We start from the raw sequence: 16839 nt of genomic DNA, 5'->3' as shown, positions 1-16839 counted from the left end.
CATAACTAAGGTTTCTGTATTTTGGGACACCACAAGGGCGTTTGCAGTCTGTAATACTGTAGGAAAGCTGCAGGCTCTTCCCATACAGAAACCATCAGAGCTGCAGCAAGAGCCTCCAAGGTCTTATTGGCAGAGGCCTATGTGGTCATGTCACAGAAGTGCCCTCTTCCTGTGCCTTGATGAAGGTAGTGCAAGAGGCTTTATGTCTGTAGATTTTACAAGTCAGAAAAATGCTCAAGAGATCTTCTGGGGCAGATCCCTCAAGTTTCCAGTCTCCTCATTCTGCCACAATTAATGAGAACCGTCAGATTATTTCTCTTTCTTCAACTTAAAAAGTTTCCCAATGAAAACGCTTTTGGGCGTCTCGGCCTGAGGTCCATATTTAGACACCAAAGGAACCTCACAAGCTCATAGTTTCATTGGGATGCCATATCGAAAGAAAATCCTTTTATGTTTAAGGGACTCTTAAAAAAAGATCACATTTTATTTTTGAAGTAATTACTGCTCTGAACTTCATCTTTGCATAAATTATGAAGGTCACCAATTGGAAAGAATTTGCTGAGAGATGTGCACTTTTTAAAATCAATTTTAAGATTAATGTAAGGACAAAGTTCAAAGTAGCTAGATAATGGTAGAAATCTGATATTAACAGAAAAAAAGGTTTCTATAGGAACGTGTGTTAGGACAGTTTTTCTGAAGTCCAACTAAGGGCTTAGTAAAAACCATTCAACTGAGACAGTAGAAGAATCTACTCTTAGTATAAGGCTGTACCACTTGAGTTCATTCATGGTAGCGTAGTAGAGCAAGAGATTCTTGGGTAAGTAAGTACTATCATAAAGCATATGAACACATTATACACAATGCTATTGTTATGTATTATGCTTTAAATACACAGATCAAAGCACAGACCTTATTTAGAACACCTAAAAGTATTTGTAGGTCAGTCAGACCTTTGTATGCACATTCAGTATAGGGCACACCTATTCTTGGGGAGTAAAACCATGAGTTACTTTCAGATAACTTTACAGTAATACAAGGGTAGTAGACCCGATCAGTTATACCGTGACGCTCAGCAAGAAATCACATAGTAAGTCAACTGGACAATATACTTTTCAGAATAGTGGAAGACTTCTTCTAGCAACATAAAAACACCTACAACACTGATTCAGGATAACAGCTATTCTAGGGGAGTTGGACCTTGGGGTGTAATGTTCAATTACACTTGCTTTTCCGTTCATAGACTACAGGAAGCAATAGCTCTAAACTTATTTTAGGATAAGTTATACTCAAGGTAAGTAAAACCTATGTACTTTTGTCAAGAGCTACCAGCAACCTAAAAGGTAAGTATGATCTAGGCAGATGTATTCTGGACAGGCTAACAGCAAGCCAGGGGAAGTAAGACTCAGTAGTGAAGTGGAATCAACAGCATTACTTTAGGGAAGAGGCACAACCAAATCACAGGCAAGTAATATAACCTTATATCTACTTTCTGATAGAATGGGGAAACAGTTTCTAATGAAAGAAAGATGTTACATATACTTTTCAGAAGTGCAGAACATTTCTAAGGTAAGTAATAACGTTTGTAACTGTGCACTCTCAGAGTTACAGTTACCAACCAACTGCCTTTTCAAGTAAGTAACTTTTTAACACTTTTTATTCTTTTCAAGGCAGAACCCTTTTCTTATCCTTTCCTTCTCTTATTCCATAGCATGAGTTCAATCAGTGTCAGTAGAGGGACCCTAGTGGTCTAGGTGCCAGCTATAGGCAGTGTAAGATAGGGTTCAGTTGCAGGCAAAGTCAGTTCCAGAGGAAGACTGTTCAAACAAGTAAGTATTTCACTTTAAAGTTAGTTGAGGGTCCAGGGACTTCAGAGAAGACACCCAAGGAGGATTCCGCAGGGGCTTGGGTGAACTGGATGAGTGGCCTCCCAATCACAGAAAACACCCCAAAGCTATACAGAAATCACAACGGTAGGTAAAATATCCCAGCCAACACAGTACCTCAGCACAGAAGAAGAGTTGCAGCAGGAAGACTTCAGGATCTACAGCCGAAAATCCAGTCAATGGATTCCCCTGTCAAGAAGACGGAAGACAAGACTTTGGAAGGACTTTTACAGCAGGGATCACGGAAGAAGGCTTCAGACAATAGTTTCCTTGTGGCTGGGTGCGGCTCTGTGGATTTGGAGCCTTTTCAGGAGCATAGAAGTCAGAATATCACTGGTCGGATCCTTATTGTTTACATGGTTGAGCACTCTTTGGAGGGGATTTTTTGGACTGGAATCGTGACTCTGGAGACCCAGCAGGATGCCCACAAAGTTTCAGCAAGAATCGGAAACCAGAAGACTGTGCATCGCACAATGGATCGAGGTCCCAGGGTATTGGGGTATTGCAGCCCGCAAGGTCGCAGCACGGCATGGGATAGCTCAAAATGCAGGACTTCTTCAGTCTAGTGGGTCTCCCCAGGCTTTGAGTCTGGGTCATCATTTAAGGAGTCCTGTTAGGATGGAAAGAAGCCTCTCCCACCCCCCTAGGCGCTTCCAAATTAGGCAGACCCCATACGAAACAATATAACCAACAGGGGGGGGGGAATAGCTCACAACCCAAGGGTACACACAAAGGCCCTGTAATGCATAGAAGTAGGTGAATAGCGCTAACCATATCCCTGTCCTGCGACTCCATTTTGTATTAGCCCAGGACAGACACACTGGGGGCTGCAGCGCTTGCCTTCTGAGTTCACACAGATGTGCCAAATCATCGGCACACCCGCCCAGCTCCGCACGAGCCCTGTTCCCACGGAAGTCCATTTCCCTTTTGTCCCTCCAATGTTGCGAATATCTAGTATCACATTCAGGAATGTGCCCTGTGAAAAGCGTGAGACAGTACCAGGCCCTGCGCTGCGTCCATCCCTCTCCACTAAACTGCCATCCGTTCCTCTGACCCTCACCCAGGCCAGGCCAGAGCCAGCCACAGTTCACCAACCCGACCTCCAGGTCCTGATCTCTCTAAGGTGCCCACCACAGATCTAAAAGCTTGCGCGACTGTAGATCTCTCAAATCATAACACACATCTCCTGTAACATGAGGTACCAGGAAGGGTAAATCATAGATCAATCCCCGGGGGAGAGACCATGGGTGCAGGAACTGCGGTATTAATGAAGTTGTTTAGTTTGGAATAGTTACAATGTATTTATGATTATCCTGACCTTCAGCGCAAGGATGAGCCAAGCTGACCCACGTGGAGCCAGTTCGACGGGGAAGACCAGCCAATTACTGCCTGGCATCTCCTATGGAGCAGGCCCATCAATCTGTGGCACCCATTTTCGGATTATCTGCATGACGTGTTTGGGGTTCTTAAGCCCATGTTTGTAACTGTAATATTCAGAGCGCTCTAGAGCAGCAGAGTTCTTTGCTGACACTTGTATTTTGTACGAGTAAAACATTGTTATGCTTGCAAACTATCTCTTGGCTTTATTTCCTAGTGGGTTGCATTTACTCTGGAGTGTGCGTATATAGGTCTATGCCTTCATTTGGTGACCCCTATGATGTGATTCCTTAGCTCCTGTACTTGCAGTGATATCCAGGGCCTCTCCGGTAAGGGAGAAGCCAGACGTGTTGTGGATTCACCGCAAACGGAGGCATACGGAAGAACACGGACACGTGAGTATAGAGTGCAAAGGATAACAATGTCAGGGTTTGTGTATGGAGCAGTATGTTAGAGGGGAACACGCAAGGAATGAAAGTAATTGGAGTGACTGTATTTTTGTGTATGGCCATTAGTTTTTATTCTTTTTAGTTTTTATGCAAAGAATATAGAAGAAGGAAAGGGAGCCAATCCCCGAAAGGGGTTAGAAGGTGGCAGCCAGAGTGCACTGTCACGGCCAGTACAGGAAAAATATGGATACAAAGAAAATTAGGAGCCCCGTATAATTAGAGGGCTCAGGAATAAGTAGTAGTTGTTGTTTTAGCTTGTTATTTTCAGTGTCTTTTTTATATGTCTGGAGGAGGCCCAGGAGGGGCAAGTATGGTGTGAATGAGAAGCGAGTAAGAGAGGAAAGGGGATGCTCTAAAAGGAGAGAAAATAATATTTATCAGGTATATGCTTTTTTAATGTTTGTTTCTATGTCTAAACAAGCAGTTATGTCTACTTTTTCTGACAATGTGATGACCATTTTAACATGCATGGGACATATATAGATTAACTGACACTGTGTGCCCTGATGGTATAGCGGGACAGGAAAAGACACGCCATGAATATTTCCTGTGACATGCACGTTCGACAGACGATAACCATGGGGACAGACATCCCCTTAACACATGAGCAAAAGCCTGCCCCTGTACAGTGACAAGATTAGGAAATACCACGGACAATGGGTGACAGAAACAAAGGAGGGTGGAATGCCCTACTCCTGGCCACAGAAAGGGTCCTTCGATAAATGTGCCTTAGACCATGTGTCAACATACCTGACTGCAAACTACAAAGGGAAGCCCCTGCAAAATCGGAGGGAGATATTAGATTTCTGGTGGATGTTCAAAGAAACACCCGTCATGGAGAAAAGAGAACATCGGAAAATGTGAGCACGGGTGACCTGGGAGATAGTGAGTAGGGGGGAAGGGCAGCCAAAGAAAATGTACCCATTACATGACCACGACCAGCGGAGGGGTACTCAAATCCGATCTATGTGTCGGGGTGCAGGGGAGTGCTTTAGCAAATGCGAGTACACCACCAACTCCACCCTATGACCCCCAGCAACCACACCCGCCCCCACAGGAGTAAGAGCCAGGGACATTGAGGTAGCATTATCCTCCACCTGCACCAAGTTGGCTACATTATGAGTGACATGTTTGTTTGTTTGTTTGTTTGTTTGTTTATTTATTTATTTGTATTGCGCGCCAGACCCAAGGGTAACCGGGCGCAGTGAACAGAATATACGAAGCTTACAATGTTGCATAGAAATTACAGTGTTACAGCAAATTACAATGTTGCATAATTAAAATTTACAATAGTGATAAATCTTTGATGGTACATATATACATTCAGATAAGTAACGTAACACAGTTTAAGTCTTTCAAATCTTACATGTTGTCATTGAAGTGTTTGATAAGATTTGTTCTAAAGTGAGGGAAAGGTTGGTCTGATCTAAAGTTGTGTGGCAGGACATTCCACCATTTAGCGGCTAGCACAGGGAAGCTTGTGCCTCCAATTTTGGCAAGTTTAAATCTTGGAATTTCCAGACAGTTGGGGTTGGGAGTTCTTGTAGGTCTGCTAGAGATTTGTCTTCTTATTTTGTCCATCAGGTAAGTGGAGGCAGCGTTATTGAGGGCTTTGCGCGTCAAGGAGAGCATTTTTAGGTGAATTTTATTGTCGGTGGAGAGCCATTTGTATTGTTGTCTAGTGGAGGAGATATGTTCCCTTTTGTTTATGCCTAAGGCAGCTCTAAGGGCGTTGTTTTGTAGGATTTGTAGCCTTTTGGTGATAGTTTTGTTAGCGCCACTGTAAAGGGCATTGCAATAATCGAGTCGTGATAGTATTAAGGCTCTCGCTAGGATCATGCAGCTGTTATTAGCTCTTATTAATTTGCAGGTATAGGCTGTCATGGAAGCTAAGGAGTTAACTTGTTTTGCAAAAGACATGGTGGAGTCGAGATAGAAGCCTAGAGTTTTTACTTCACTCGAAACCTTGATGCTATTGCCATCTATGTTAAACGTGGAGTAGTCCTTGCCTAGTTTGTTGATATTGGCCTGCGTGCCCAGAATGATCAGCTCAGTCTTATCATCATTCGGGCAGAGGCCATATGATGCCATCCATGCCTGAATAATGAGGTACACCCTATTCACCAACTCCCTGTCCTTGTTGTGATCCCCAGAAAGCAGGAGGACAATCTGTGTATCATCTGCATAGTTAGTGTAGGTGATACCTAGAAGGTCCAGATCATCGAAGAGGGGTTTAGTGAATATGTTGTACAGGGTTGGTGAAACACAGGAGCTTTGAGGGACGCTGCACGTGATTGGAAGAGGGAGGCTGCTGCCGAGGGGGAGAAGACTCTCATTGTTCTCTCACTCAGAAAGGATTCAATCAATTTGGTGGCATGCGTGGAGAAGTGTGCAGCAGTGTCCAAGTGTTTGCAGAGGACCCTGTGATCCACCAGATCGAAAGCAGCTGAGAGATCAAGTAAGAGGAGGAGTGCCGTTTTACCTTGATCTCTCAGTTCGTCTATTTGGGTCTTTAGATCAATGAGTGCAGTTTCAGTACCGTGGAGTGGACGGAAACCAGATTGTCTGGCTCCCAGTAGATTGTTTAATTCAAGGTGTCTTTGAATTTGTGTACAGGCTACCTTGTCTAGTATCTTCAGTAGGAAAGGTACGGTAGTGATGGGCCGATAATTAGTGGGGATGAGGGGGTCAAGAGTCTGTTTCTTGAGAAGTGGGAGCACCCATGATTGTTTTAGGTTCGCCGGGATATTACCTGTGGCGAAGGAGGTGTTGATCAATTTTGAAATGAACGGTGAAAGGTCTCTGGCAGCATCTTTTATTAGTTGTGCTGGGCAGATGTCACCTTTACAGTTCTACGTTTTGAGGGAAAGGATGATTTTCTCTACCTCTAAGACGGTAGTTTTTGTGAAGGAGAATTTGTTGGTTGGGTCATTAATGGTGTTGTTAAGTGGCGGCTTGTTTGTGAGGTTTAGGGAATCTTTTTTTAGTTGGATTTTGTTTTGCAGTGTGGTGATTTTATTTGCTAGGGCTGTTTGGATATCTGTGCACCAGGTCTGGTCTTTGATGCAGGTATCAGGTGTGGCAATGGGGGACTCAAGTTCTTTCAAGATGGAGAAGAGTTCCTTCATACATGAGTTGGCATCGGCAATGCGAACATTGTAGAAATTGTGTTTCGCTAGACAGATTTCATTTTTATAATGCCGAGAGATATTAGTTAAGTTAGCTTTATTCTCTTCGGTTGGACATAGTTTCCAGTTGGATTCGCATTTTCTTTTGTTTAGGCGCAAGGCCTTAAGTTCTAGCGTGAACCACTTGTTTAAATGTGCCTTGGGTTTGCTTGTTCGCATTTTGAGAGGGGCGACTTTGTCCATAGTGGTGCGCATGATGTTGTTGAATTCGTTGACCAATGCACTAGGGTCGAGGTTGTCTGGCAGTGCATTTAAGGTAGGAAGGATCAGGGGAATAATATTATCCGCTGTAATATTCTTTTTGTTTCTTGTAGGGCATGGTGGAACTGCCTGTGGGGCAGGGCTGGGTAGTTTGGTGGTTAGTAAATTAAAGGACACCAAGGAGTGGTCTGTCCAGGAGAGGGGCGTAATAGAGGATACTGTGGCTGAGCAGTTGGAATCAGCGATCCAGTCAAGTATTCTACCCTTTCCATGTGTAGGGGTGCTAACGTTTTGGGTGAGTCCCAAGGTGTGAAGGGTATTGGCAATAGTGGAAGCATGGGCATCTGCTTGGTCATGGAAGCCAAGGTTAAAGTCCCCTAATAACAGCAATTGGGAAGTAGTTTTGGTGTTGTTGGCCAGGAGGCTGTGCAGGTCCTCCTCGAAGGTTCCAAGTGGACCCGGTGGTCTGTAAATTAGATGAATTGAAAGAGTTTGGGTGTTGTTTATGGGAATTTTGGCAGTGAGAGTTTCACAGGATTGCATAGTTGTGGTAGGGGCTAGTCGTAGTGATAGGTTTATTTTGGATATGATGGCGATTCCGCCTCCTCAGGAGCCTTCTCGGTCCTGCCTAGATATGGTGTAACCGTCAGGAATGGCCAACATGAGCGATGGGCCTGCCGCATTGTGTAGCCAGGTCTCAGTTATAGCAATAAAGTCTAGATTGGCTTCTGTGATTAAGTCAGCTAGGTCGATGGCGTGTTCCACTAGGGATCTTACATTAAGGAGTGCTCCCTTGAGGGAGTTGTCCTTTAGGGTCCATTTTGGTTATGGCCGAGTTGGATGAGTTGGTATTTGTCTTAAGCATGTTTGTATTCACTGCTGGGGGGGATTTATGGGGTGCAGTGCATATTCTAATGTGTTGGTCTTTCGTTGTGCATTTTATAGTGGGGAGGGATCTTCTAAGAGGTTCATAGAGTTTATTAAGTCTGGCGCGTAATTTAAGGTTTCTCTCGTGAGTTGGGGTAGGCTGAGAGGTGTAGACTAGTTGGCCTGGCATGGCCTGGTGCGCTGGGCTGATGTGGCCAGGGTAGTTGGGTGTCTTGGGTGTGGTGAGTAAGAGAGGAGGCGCGAAAGCTGGTTTGCAAGGGGGAACTTCAGTGTGGCTGTTCTTGGGGGAGGCGTGCAGTGTGGCCATAATCATTAGAAAGTAAATGTTGAGTGAGCTAGACATAGTGCGAAGCTATTCCTGTTAGCTAGCAATGCCACTTGGTGTGTGTGGGCTAGGATAACTGGTCGTCAAGGTACTAAATGTCGGTGACTATGTCTAAGGCTGTGTGGCTAGATCTGTAAGGTCTAGGCACCATTCACTAGTAGGGGCACAAGTATATGAGGCATGAATGGGCAGTGTCTAGGGTGCATAGCATGGGAGGCACCTAAATACGCCTGTTCCAACAGGGCTAAGATATAGAGACTGAGGGCACCTAGATGTGGGAAGCAGCGAGAGGATCAGAGAGTGAAGCATTGCCCCAAACCCCACCTCCCCAACAGGAGGATGAGTGGGAATCTGTGGGTTTTATGTTCAGGATTGATAGCACCCCCATACAGGCTGTGCTGTGGGAAGGGAAGGGGAGACAGACAGTTTAGGATGCAAGAACGTGGGATCAGTGAGGGATGAGGAGTATTGGAGCGACTTTAATGAGGGAGAAGCAGCAGCAGTGGGAGGGACTCAACAAATACACCTGACAGAGCCAAGGGCAGAAGGGACGTGGGAGGGGAGATTGCGAGAAAGGTTCTGGAGAATGGTCCCTAGCAAAAAAGAGGGGAAGTGGAGTAAAATGGGAAAAGTGGGAAAGTAAAATGGAAACTGCAAATGCCCCTGATCCATAATGGAGCAGGTTGCCGGCATTATGTTCCATGGGCACAGATGGATAAAAACAACCTCCTTAAATCCCTTCCCCCACTGACTGTGGGTGTGGAAAAATGGATATAAGCCTTTGAGAGACTTACTGCAGGACTGCCCCTAGCTATAGGAGATATAAAGAGCTTGTTAGGGTCCACAGTGGAGGATCAGGCTGAATCAGTGTGGGTGAAAGCAGGGTATCCAGGAGTGACCATAAGTAATGACACCCATGATGGGGCCTCATTTAATAATATCAGAGCACATGATGAGTTCCATTATCCTTGCCAACGCACTAATACTTTAAAAATTGGATTATTGTAATGCCCTCTACCTAGGTGCCAACAATTATATTGTAGACAAAATCCAAATATTACAAAATAATGCCCTAAGAACGGCCCTGAATATACCCAATAGAGAACATGTTTCTGAAATCAGATGAGAACACCACTGGCTGAAGATCAATGACAGAATCTTGCGCAAAACAGTCTCCCTGATGTTCAAATGCATAAACAATGCAGCCCCCCCATACTTGACAGAGGGAATGGTTAGAAAAACATCCACCCTCCTCTCTAGAGTGGCCAACTCCTTCTGTCTGAACATACCTAGATTCAAGCTAAAAAAATCAGGAGGCAATAATTTCCCTGTGAAAGCTGCCCAATGCTGGAGTGCACTACCCCCAGCCCTAAGAACTGCCCAATCCTACCTCAGCTTCAGGCGTAACACCCTCAACTGGCTATGCTCTAATGACACATGATCTCCACTGTACCAAACTCATGCTATATATTGCATGCATCTGCTATGTGCCACCTGCCGCACTACTCTGTTGTACCTCCACTGTATCCTCTACGATGCCTCCTATCTCACTCTGTATCCTTGTCCCACTGTGTATCACAAGCTTTAAGTACTCTTGTACTTGGTGTATGCGCCTTATGTATCTGTTATTATATGTATTTGCCATCTAGTGCACCACTTTGTCATACATCTACTGTATCTATTTTGCTACCAACGGCCTCACTCTGTAACCTTCTCTCACTGTGTAACATAAGCTGTAAGTATTCTTTTACTCATTGCGCCCAGCTACCTACGGGTTCGGCGCGCCTCACAAATTAATAAACAAACAAACGTGTGTGGGATGCACTGCTGAGAGCCTTCCCAGATACCCCCGATCTACACTCGGTTTATAGTGATAATTTCGACAACAAAAATGTCGAAAGTCAAAATATCGAAAAAAAAATGTCGAAAAAAAAAATGTCGACTTTTTTTTTCAATGCATTTTTTTTTTAAATGGGGGGGTTCCCCCCCAGCCCCCTTTTTTAATTTTTTTTTAAATTTTTCCTTTTTTTAACTCCCGAACCCCTAAAATAAATATATAATTAAAAAAAAACAAAAGTCGACATTTTTTTTTTCGACATTTTTTTTTCGACATTTTTGTCTGTCGACATTTTTTTTCTCGAAATTATGACCACCCACCGTGGTGAGCAGAGACGGGCACGGCATGGGACCAAACAACGTCCTGGTTTTATTTTATTATGAAGCAGGGACTCCCCAAGGAAGTACAGAAGGCCCTAGATAAGATAGCGGGATGGGAGGTTGGCCTGATATTCAAAGCAGCATAGTGCACCATTGTAGGAGGATCAAAGAGAGGGAAAAGGAAACTATTAAAAGAAGGCAAGCTGAGGAAGCAAAACTAGTACAAAACAAATTAGTAAAAGTAGTCGCTGTATCAGCACTACCGCCCCCATAACAGATGGGAGAAGAGGGATGTATCTCCGTCGCAACACAGGTGAAGATGGCAGCTGTATGGGCAGACAACGGGCAAGGACAGTGGAGAGGAAGTCAACAATACGCAGGTCCCCAATGGCAAGGAGGGCCACCACGAGGAAGAGGTGGGTGCTGGGGACAAAGGGGCGGGGGATTTGGAGTACATGGGCTAAGAGGAGGTGGGCAAGGGCAATGTTGGGCATGCAGAAGATGGGGACACTTCGCCAGGAGTGCTGCAGCAGGCAGGGGGTGGGGGGACTAACAGTATAACCAACCCCAATACAACCAACAGTATGGGAACCCCATTCTGGTAGTCCACAAGGTCCAGCTCAAGGAACAATGATGAACCCTTATGAAATGCACCAGGCATACACACAGCCATCTCCCTGATGCCCGGCCCCGGCACCTATCACCACCCCCCTCACACGATGCAGCCACAACAAAGCCGACTCAATCCGCAGGGCGGAGGAAACAGAAACCCATTCTCCACCGCTCTGAATGGGCAGCGGGAACAGACACCTATCCAGACTAGGACAGACCACAGGGATCTCTTGCGTGTTCCCTACTATCAACAACCTTGCCTCCAGATGAGGAACCACTGGGAGGGCAGAGATAGAAAATAAGCCATTCATCTTCATGGTGGACTCGGGCAGAAATGTCATACATTTGTAAAGGTGACTTCCCGTTATCAGGACATACTCTCGACACACAGGGATTCCCTGGGGCTGTGGTAACGGTTCACTATACAGAAGATTTGGATGTCAAAATTGGGGGAAAGGTTGTGCAAGCACCACTACTATATTATGAAAGCTTGCCTGTCAATTTATTGGGGAGGGACCTGCTCAGTAAATTAAACATGACCATATACTTCACAGAGAGAGGTGTTGTTTACTCCACCCCCAGCATGTGCTTGCTCAGAGCAATGTTGGTGATTCAGGAATTGGCAAATGAAATAGTGGTTAGAGGGATACCAATGAACCCAGATATGTTTGTATATGGGATTTGAGTGTTAGCAAAAGCAGTACCCGAGCTCACCAGAAAAGAGTAGAGAGTGCCTTCTGATTTGATCTTTCGCCCTGAAGTGGTTGCTAGCACCATCCTGTCCTTAGGTTTAGAGGGATTGCAAGTATCAAAAGGAATTGTAGTACTGGGGACAGACATCCATGGGTGCCAATTGCGCACAGTTTTATGTATAGAGCCCAATACACCATTACGAAAATCGACAGATGAGGAATTGTCCAAAGATGCCAAAGGTGACGGGGAAATAGCACTCGTAATGTGCATCCCCTGTGATATCATGGTCCAATACCGGAAAGCACAGAGCGCCCTTATGGCCATTGTCAGTAGGCCCCCCCTCCTTTTATGAAACAGATCTGCAACAGGTCCAGCCCCATCTGTGGACCACCAACCCGCATGACGTGGGAACGCTAAAAGAAGTGACCCCAGTAAAAATAAAACTCAAACCAGGTGCTGTCCTACCGAGAGTGAAACAATACCCCCTTGTCAAGGGAAGCAGAGGAAGGGATACAGGAAACATTACAGGCCCTCTTAAAACAGCAGGGGGCTCTAGCTTCCCTGTCCTAGCCTCTAAGCTATGGAATTCCCTCCCCGCTACAATCAGAGCTGTAGACTCATTCAACACATTCAAGGCCAAAACCAAATCTTGGCTTTTTGACTAGCACTAAGACATGCTCTGCGCCCTTGTCTTACATACTCTGGCCCGCTGACCTCCGTTACTATTTTTTCTGTACACCCTATGGGTATATCCACTGTTAAGCCTTAGCGGCACAGGAACCACTGTAATATATGTAGATAGAAACTCGGTTAATATTTCTATTAATGTAATCTTAATGTCTGTGTATATGCATTTCTGTAACTTTGTACAAATTGCGCCCTGATGCCTCCGGGCCTGATGGCTTGCGCGTTATAAATAAATAAACAAAACAAACAAATAAACAAACAGGGGATTATTGGCCCCTCCACACCTCCATGCAATACTGCTATCTATCTGATCAAAAAAGCAACAGGGGGGAGTTGGAGGATGATCCAGGACCTTCACCCCTTAACGATATTGTACAAAAAGAATTTCCTCTTGTTCCCAACCCCCCTCCATCCTGTGCAGCATCCCGAAACAGGCCACTCACTTTACTGTAGTGGATCTGAAAAACACCTTTTCCTCAGTGCCTCTCGACCAAGATTCACTGTACCTTACAGCATTTACCCTGGAAGGAAAGCGATATGAGCACCATCACTTACCCCAGTGGTACTGTGAAAGCCCCAGCATCTTCAATAGAATACTGCACGGAGATCTTGGCAATATCCAGGTCCCCAGCACGCTCATTCAATACGTAGATGACCTCCTGGTCTGCAGCAACATCGTGCAGAGCTGTCACAGGGACACAATCACATTACTTCAATTGTTGGCACAAAAATGGTATAAGGTGGATGTAAAGCACCGGAGGGTGGTATCTGTACGCCTGCTCTGAATATGGCAGGAGAGGCAAGGAGGGCCCCAGCCAAGATTCTCTATTATTGGTATTGTGGCAAGCAATCAAGGCTTAGCTCTCCGGAGGTGAAGCAGGATGGTTCTTAAGTACAGTGTAGTCCCCAAGCACCCACAAAGGAATGTCCACACACTGTATTAGTTAAAACACAGTCTTTATATAATTAAGGTTTAAGGTTATATACAAAATCACAATAACTCACTTTGTGCTCAGTTAATCTACAATGGCAAATATTTACGCAGTTCTACGTGGTACCACAATTGCTATCAGATTTCATTAAAGTGGTTGGTTGGTTAGAACAATGGGGAGAATACTGAGCCCCTACCACCAGGCACAGTTCTGTATGAGGATCCCCCCACCTGGGCAACCTGTAAATAAAGATATATCGTACAAGCCCAGTCCATATATTGTTCACAAGAGTCTTATTTCCTTCTAAATAGCTCTACAACCCCAATGTACCTGTAATAGCAGAGTTTGCCATCAGGACGTCGACGGATCCTTCTTGAGCGGCTCCCTTTAAGGCAGGAGCCACGGATCATTAAGATCCCATGAAGAAAGGGCGAACACTGTTGCGGCAGCAGCTTCGGTTGTTGTGGTGCTTGTTGACGATCGGTCGATAACGTCCTGCAAGCTGAGGTGTGCGGTGGACCTCGACGAGTGTTTGTTGCCGCAAAGAGTCAATGAAGAACTTTGGCCCAACAAGGGCGTTGGGTCGTCGGCGTCTGGCGTTGGCGAACGGAACCACGGCTGGCTTCAGTAGCTTTGTTGGCGTCTCTGAGGTCTTTGGGTGGTGGGAAACCCACTGGTGGATTCTCCTTGGTCGCCGGCAGCCTTGACTTTCTCCGGCAGGACGAAAGCAGTCGATAGTGATGAACAAGGGAGTCCTTGGATCAAAATGTTCTAGGCAAAGGGAGCACTGCGGGTCCGGTTGGCGACGGTGGATGGCTGTCCGGTGCTTCTCTTCGTTCTCCTCGGCGGTCCTCTTCTGCCAGGGAGCTTTTGGCAAAGATCAGCTGGTGCACGATGGTCCGTCGTAGTTTGGGAAGAGGTCTCCTAGCCAGGTCCTCTCTTGAATCAGTTCCTCCTTGAAGGCACAGCAGCTTTCAGATTAGCTAAGGACAGCAGCAGCAGTTCTTCTTGCAGTGGGCTTCAAAGTTAAGCATCAGTTTCAACTTCAGCTTCTGAACGATTTTTAGCAGTGAGAGGCCCCCAGATAGACTGTTGATCTCCCATTCACTCTGCTGGGTCACACTCAGGCAACCAATCATTCAGAAGGGCATTCAGGCAGTCAGGCAGCCAATCGGCTCACAGTGCATTCAAGCCATTCTTCTCCATCCAGACACTCACAACGCAGAATGTGGATTCTGACAAGTACTCTGCAATTTAGCACTACACACTGCATTCAAATAAGTTTCGGGCAGGACTGTCTCAGTCATTGTGTCAAACACCAGATACTAGACACCCATAACATGGAATGCGGATTGGTCGACACTCCATTCACCCAGGTCCCACCCCACGGGCATACCCACAACATACAGTCATAGTGAAGGCTCCAGCCGGTCTGGCCTGGACTTCCCCACACCACCATATATGGAACTTACACCCAACAGCCAGTCAGGGGGAAGGGAAAGAATCAGGGCTTCCCGGGCCCTCTGGAAAAGTAAGGTAACAGGCTATAGAAAGCAAGAGGCCACTGGGGTCATCTTGTTTCCTATCAGGAATCCACTGATTCCAATGACAGGGCCTGGGCATCCCAAAATGGAGGATGCGCAGAACACCTGTCAATTCAGCACGGAGCTGCCACCAGCCCGTACACTGCTCTGTGGGCCACACACTTGTGCCCAAAAACAGACTAGGAGTACAGGGTTGTACTCCCACCCATGGGCGCCATAAGGGTATCCAAGGGTCTGTTCACCAGACCAAATACAGCAAGAGCCGCAATGCCAGGAGTCCCAAATGAACTCCTGCATGGAAAGCAAGACAGAACACATGATAAGGCAATAAAGGACAAGGATATAGAGGCCTTGTCCCTCCAATACATTTCCAGCATCACAGTGGACAAGAAGAAACTCCAGTACCTTTTGGCAGAGGTCCTGTACTTGGGCCAGCTCATTTCCAAAGATGGCAAGAGGATTATTCCAGAAAGAGCGGCAAAAGTGCGCACCTCTGCCAAACCAAACACAGTGAAGGAAATACAAACATTTTTAGGGCTCTGTAACTACTGCAGGGATTGGATTCTAGATTACGCAACATGCATCAGGCCGCTCCTACAAGAGCTCAAAGTAGCACAAATAGAGGGAACAACCATTAGGCGGACAGCAGAGATGACCACAGGGTTCGATGACCTGAAGAATTTGATTTCAACAGCACCGGTTCTAGCAAACCCTGACTACAAACAGGAATTTTACCTGTTTTCTCATTCAAATGGCACGCTCATGACTGCTGTATTAACACAAAAAAGCTCAATGGGACACAAACCCCTGGCCTATTACAGTGCCACCCTTGACTCGGTCATACAAGGTCAGTTCGCTTAAGAACAGGCGCTCACAGCTGCAGCCTTCGCCATTGAAAAAAGTTCCACCATTGTCATGGGCTGCTCCGTAACTCTATATGTCGAGCACTCACTGTTTGGAATCTTAGAATGATGGAAGTCCACACTGACCACCCAGAGAGCATCAGCATATGAAATTATTCTGTCCAGTTGCAAAACAGTGAATCCAGCCACATTCCTTACAGAGCCATGCACTGTTGAGGATATGCAAGAACATGACTGTGCCACATATAAGAGAGAAGGGGACGACATACCAAAAGCAATAGAGTACACCCTATACGACGGAGAAGTGTACTTCGTTGATGGGTCAGCATCCATTGATCAAGAGACAGGTGAAAAACATGTAGGGGTGGCAGTAGTGAGAATGGAGGCAGGCGAATATGAGACATTAATCATGAAATGACTGCCAAAGCATTTCTCTGCCTAAGCCGCTGAGCTTGTTGCATTGATTGAAGCACTAAAAACAGCAAGGGAATGTTGTGTTACTATTTATTCTGACTCTGCCTATGTCACCACCACGGTGGATGCAGCTCTGTCCAGGTGGAGACAAAGGGGTTTGAGAAGGGCAGACGGTTCCCCAGTACAGCATGCAGAATTACTGAACAAATTGATCTCTGCTCTTGTAGAGCCTTCTGTAATAGCTGTCGTCAAGTGCCTAGCTCACACTCTTGACACAGACAAAATCTCATTAGGAAACACTGCAGCAGAGATGGAAGCCAAACAAGCAGCTTACCTCCAGATTCATATGGGAGCAGAATATGTTGTCACCAGTAAAGATACATCTCAACCAACATACACAGCACTCCCAATAGCACAAATAATAGAGCTCCAGCGAAGAGCACCACCGGAGGAACAAGATCTATGGCTTTAACGGGGGGTACACAATCACCCACCAATCGCTTATGGCGACAACAGGCCATGGGTAAAGTTGTCATGCCTGTTGAACTAGTATGCACAGCATTTGAACTACACTTTCCAGCCCACAGTTTAAAGCAACATATCGCTGCCGATCTCCAAGGAGATTG

General features: G+C 45.8%; 1 protein-coding gene across 9 annotated transcripts in view; it reads right to left on the bottom strand.

Annotated features, from left to right (window-relative positions):
• LOC138521950 (uncharacterized) overlaps nt 1–16839 on the bottom strand; it is an 872547-nt gene that overhangs the window by 417356 nt on the left and 438352 nt on the right. For 5 of the 9 annotated variants that reach the window (XM_069635127.1, XM_069635125.1, XM_069635128.1 and 2 more), the window contains exon 2: nt 13016–13145. The exons of the other annotated variants lie outside the window; for them this stretch is intronic. Coding sequence is in view for 2 of the 5 variants with exons in the window: in XM_069635129.1 (XP_069491230.1) it covers nt 13016–13145 (130 nt within the window). In the remaining 3 variants the exon portion in view is untranslated. The remainder of the gene's footprint in view (nt 1–13015; nt 13146–16839) is intronic. 9 annotated transcript variants of the gene reach the window in all.

This window comes from Ambystoma mexicanum, chromosome 13 (assembly GCF_040938575.1).
Source record: "Ambystoma mexicanum isolate Mex_15411 chromosome 13, UKY_AmexF1_1, whole genome shotgun sequence".
Classification (NCBI taxonomy): Eukaryota; Metazoa; Chordata; class Amphibia; order Caudata; family Ambystomatidae; genus Ambystoma; species Ambystoma mexicanum.
This window is presented reverse-complemented; position numbering and strand designations above follow the sequence as displayed.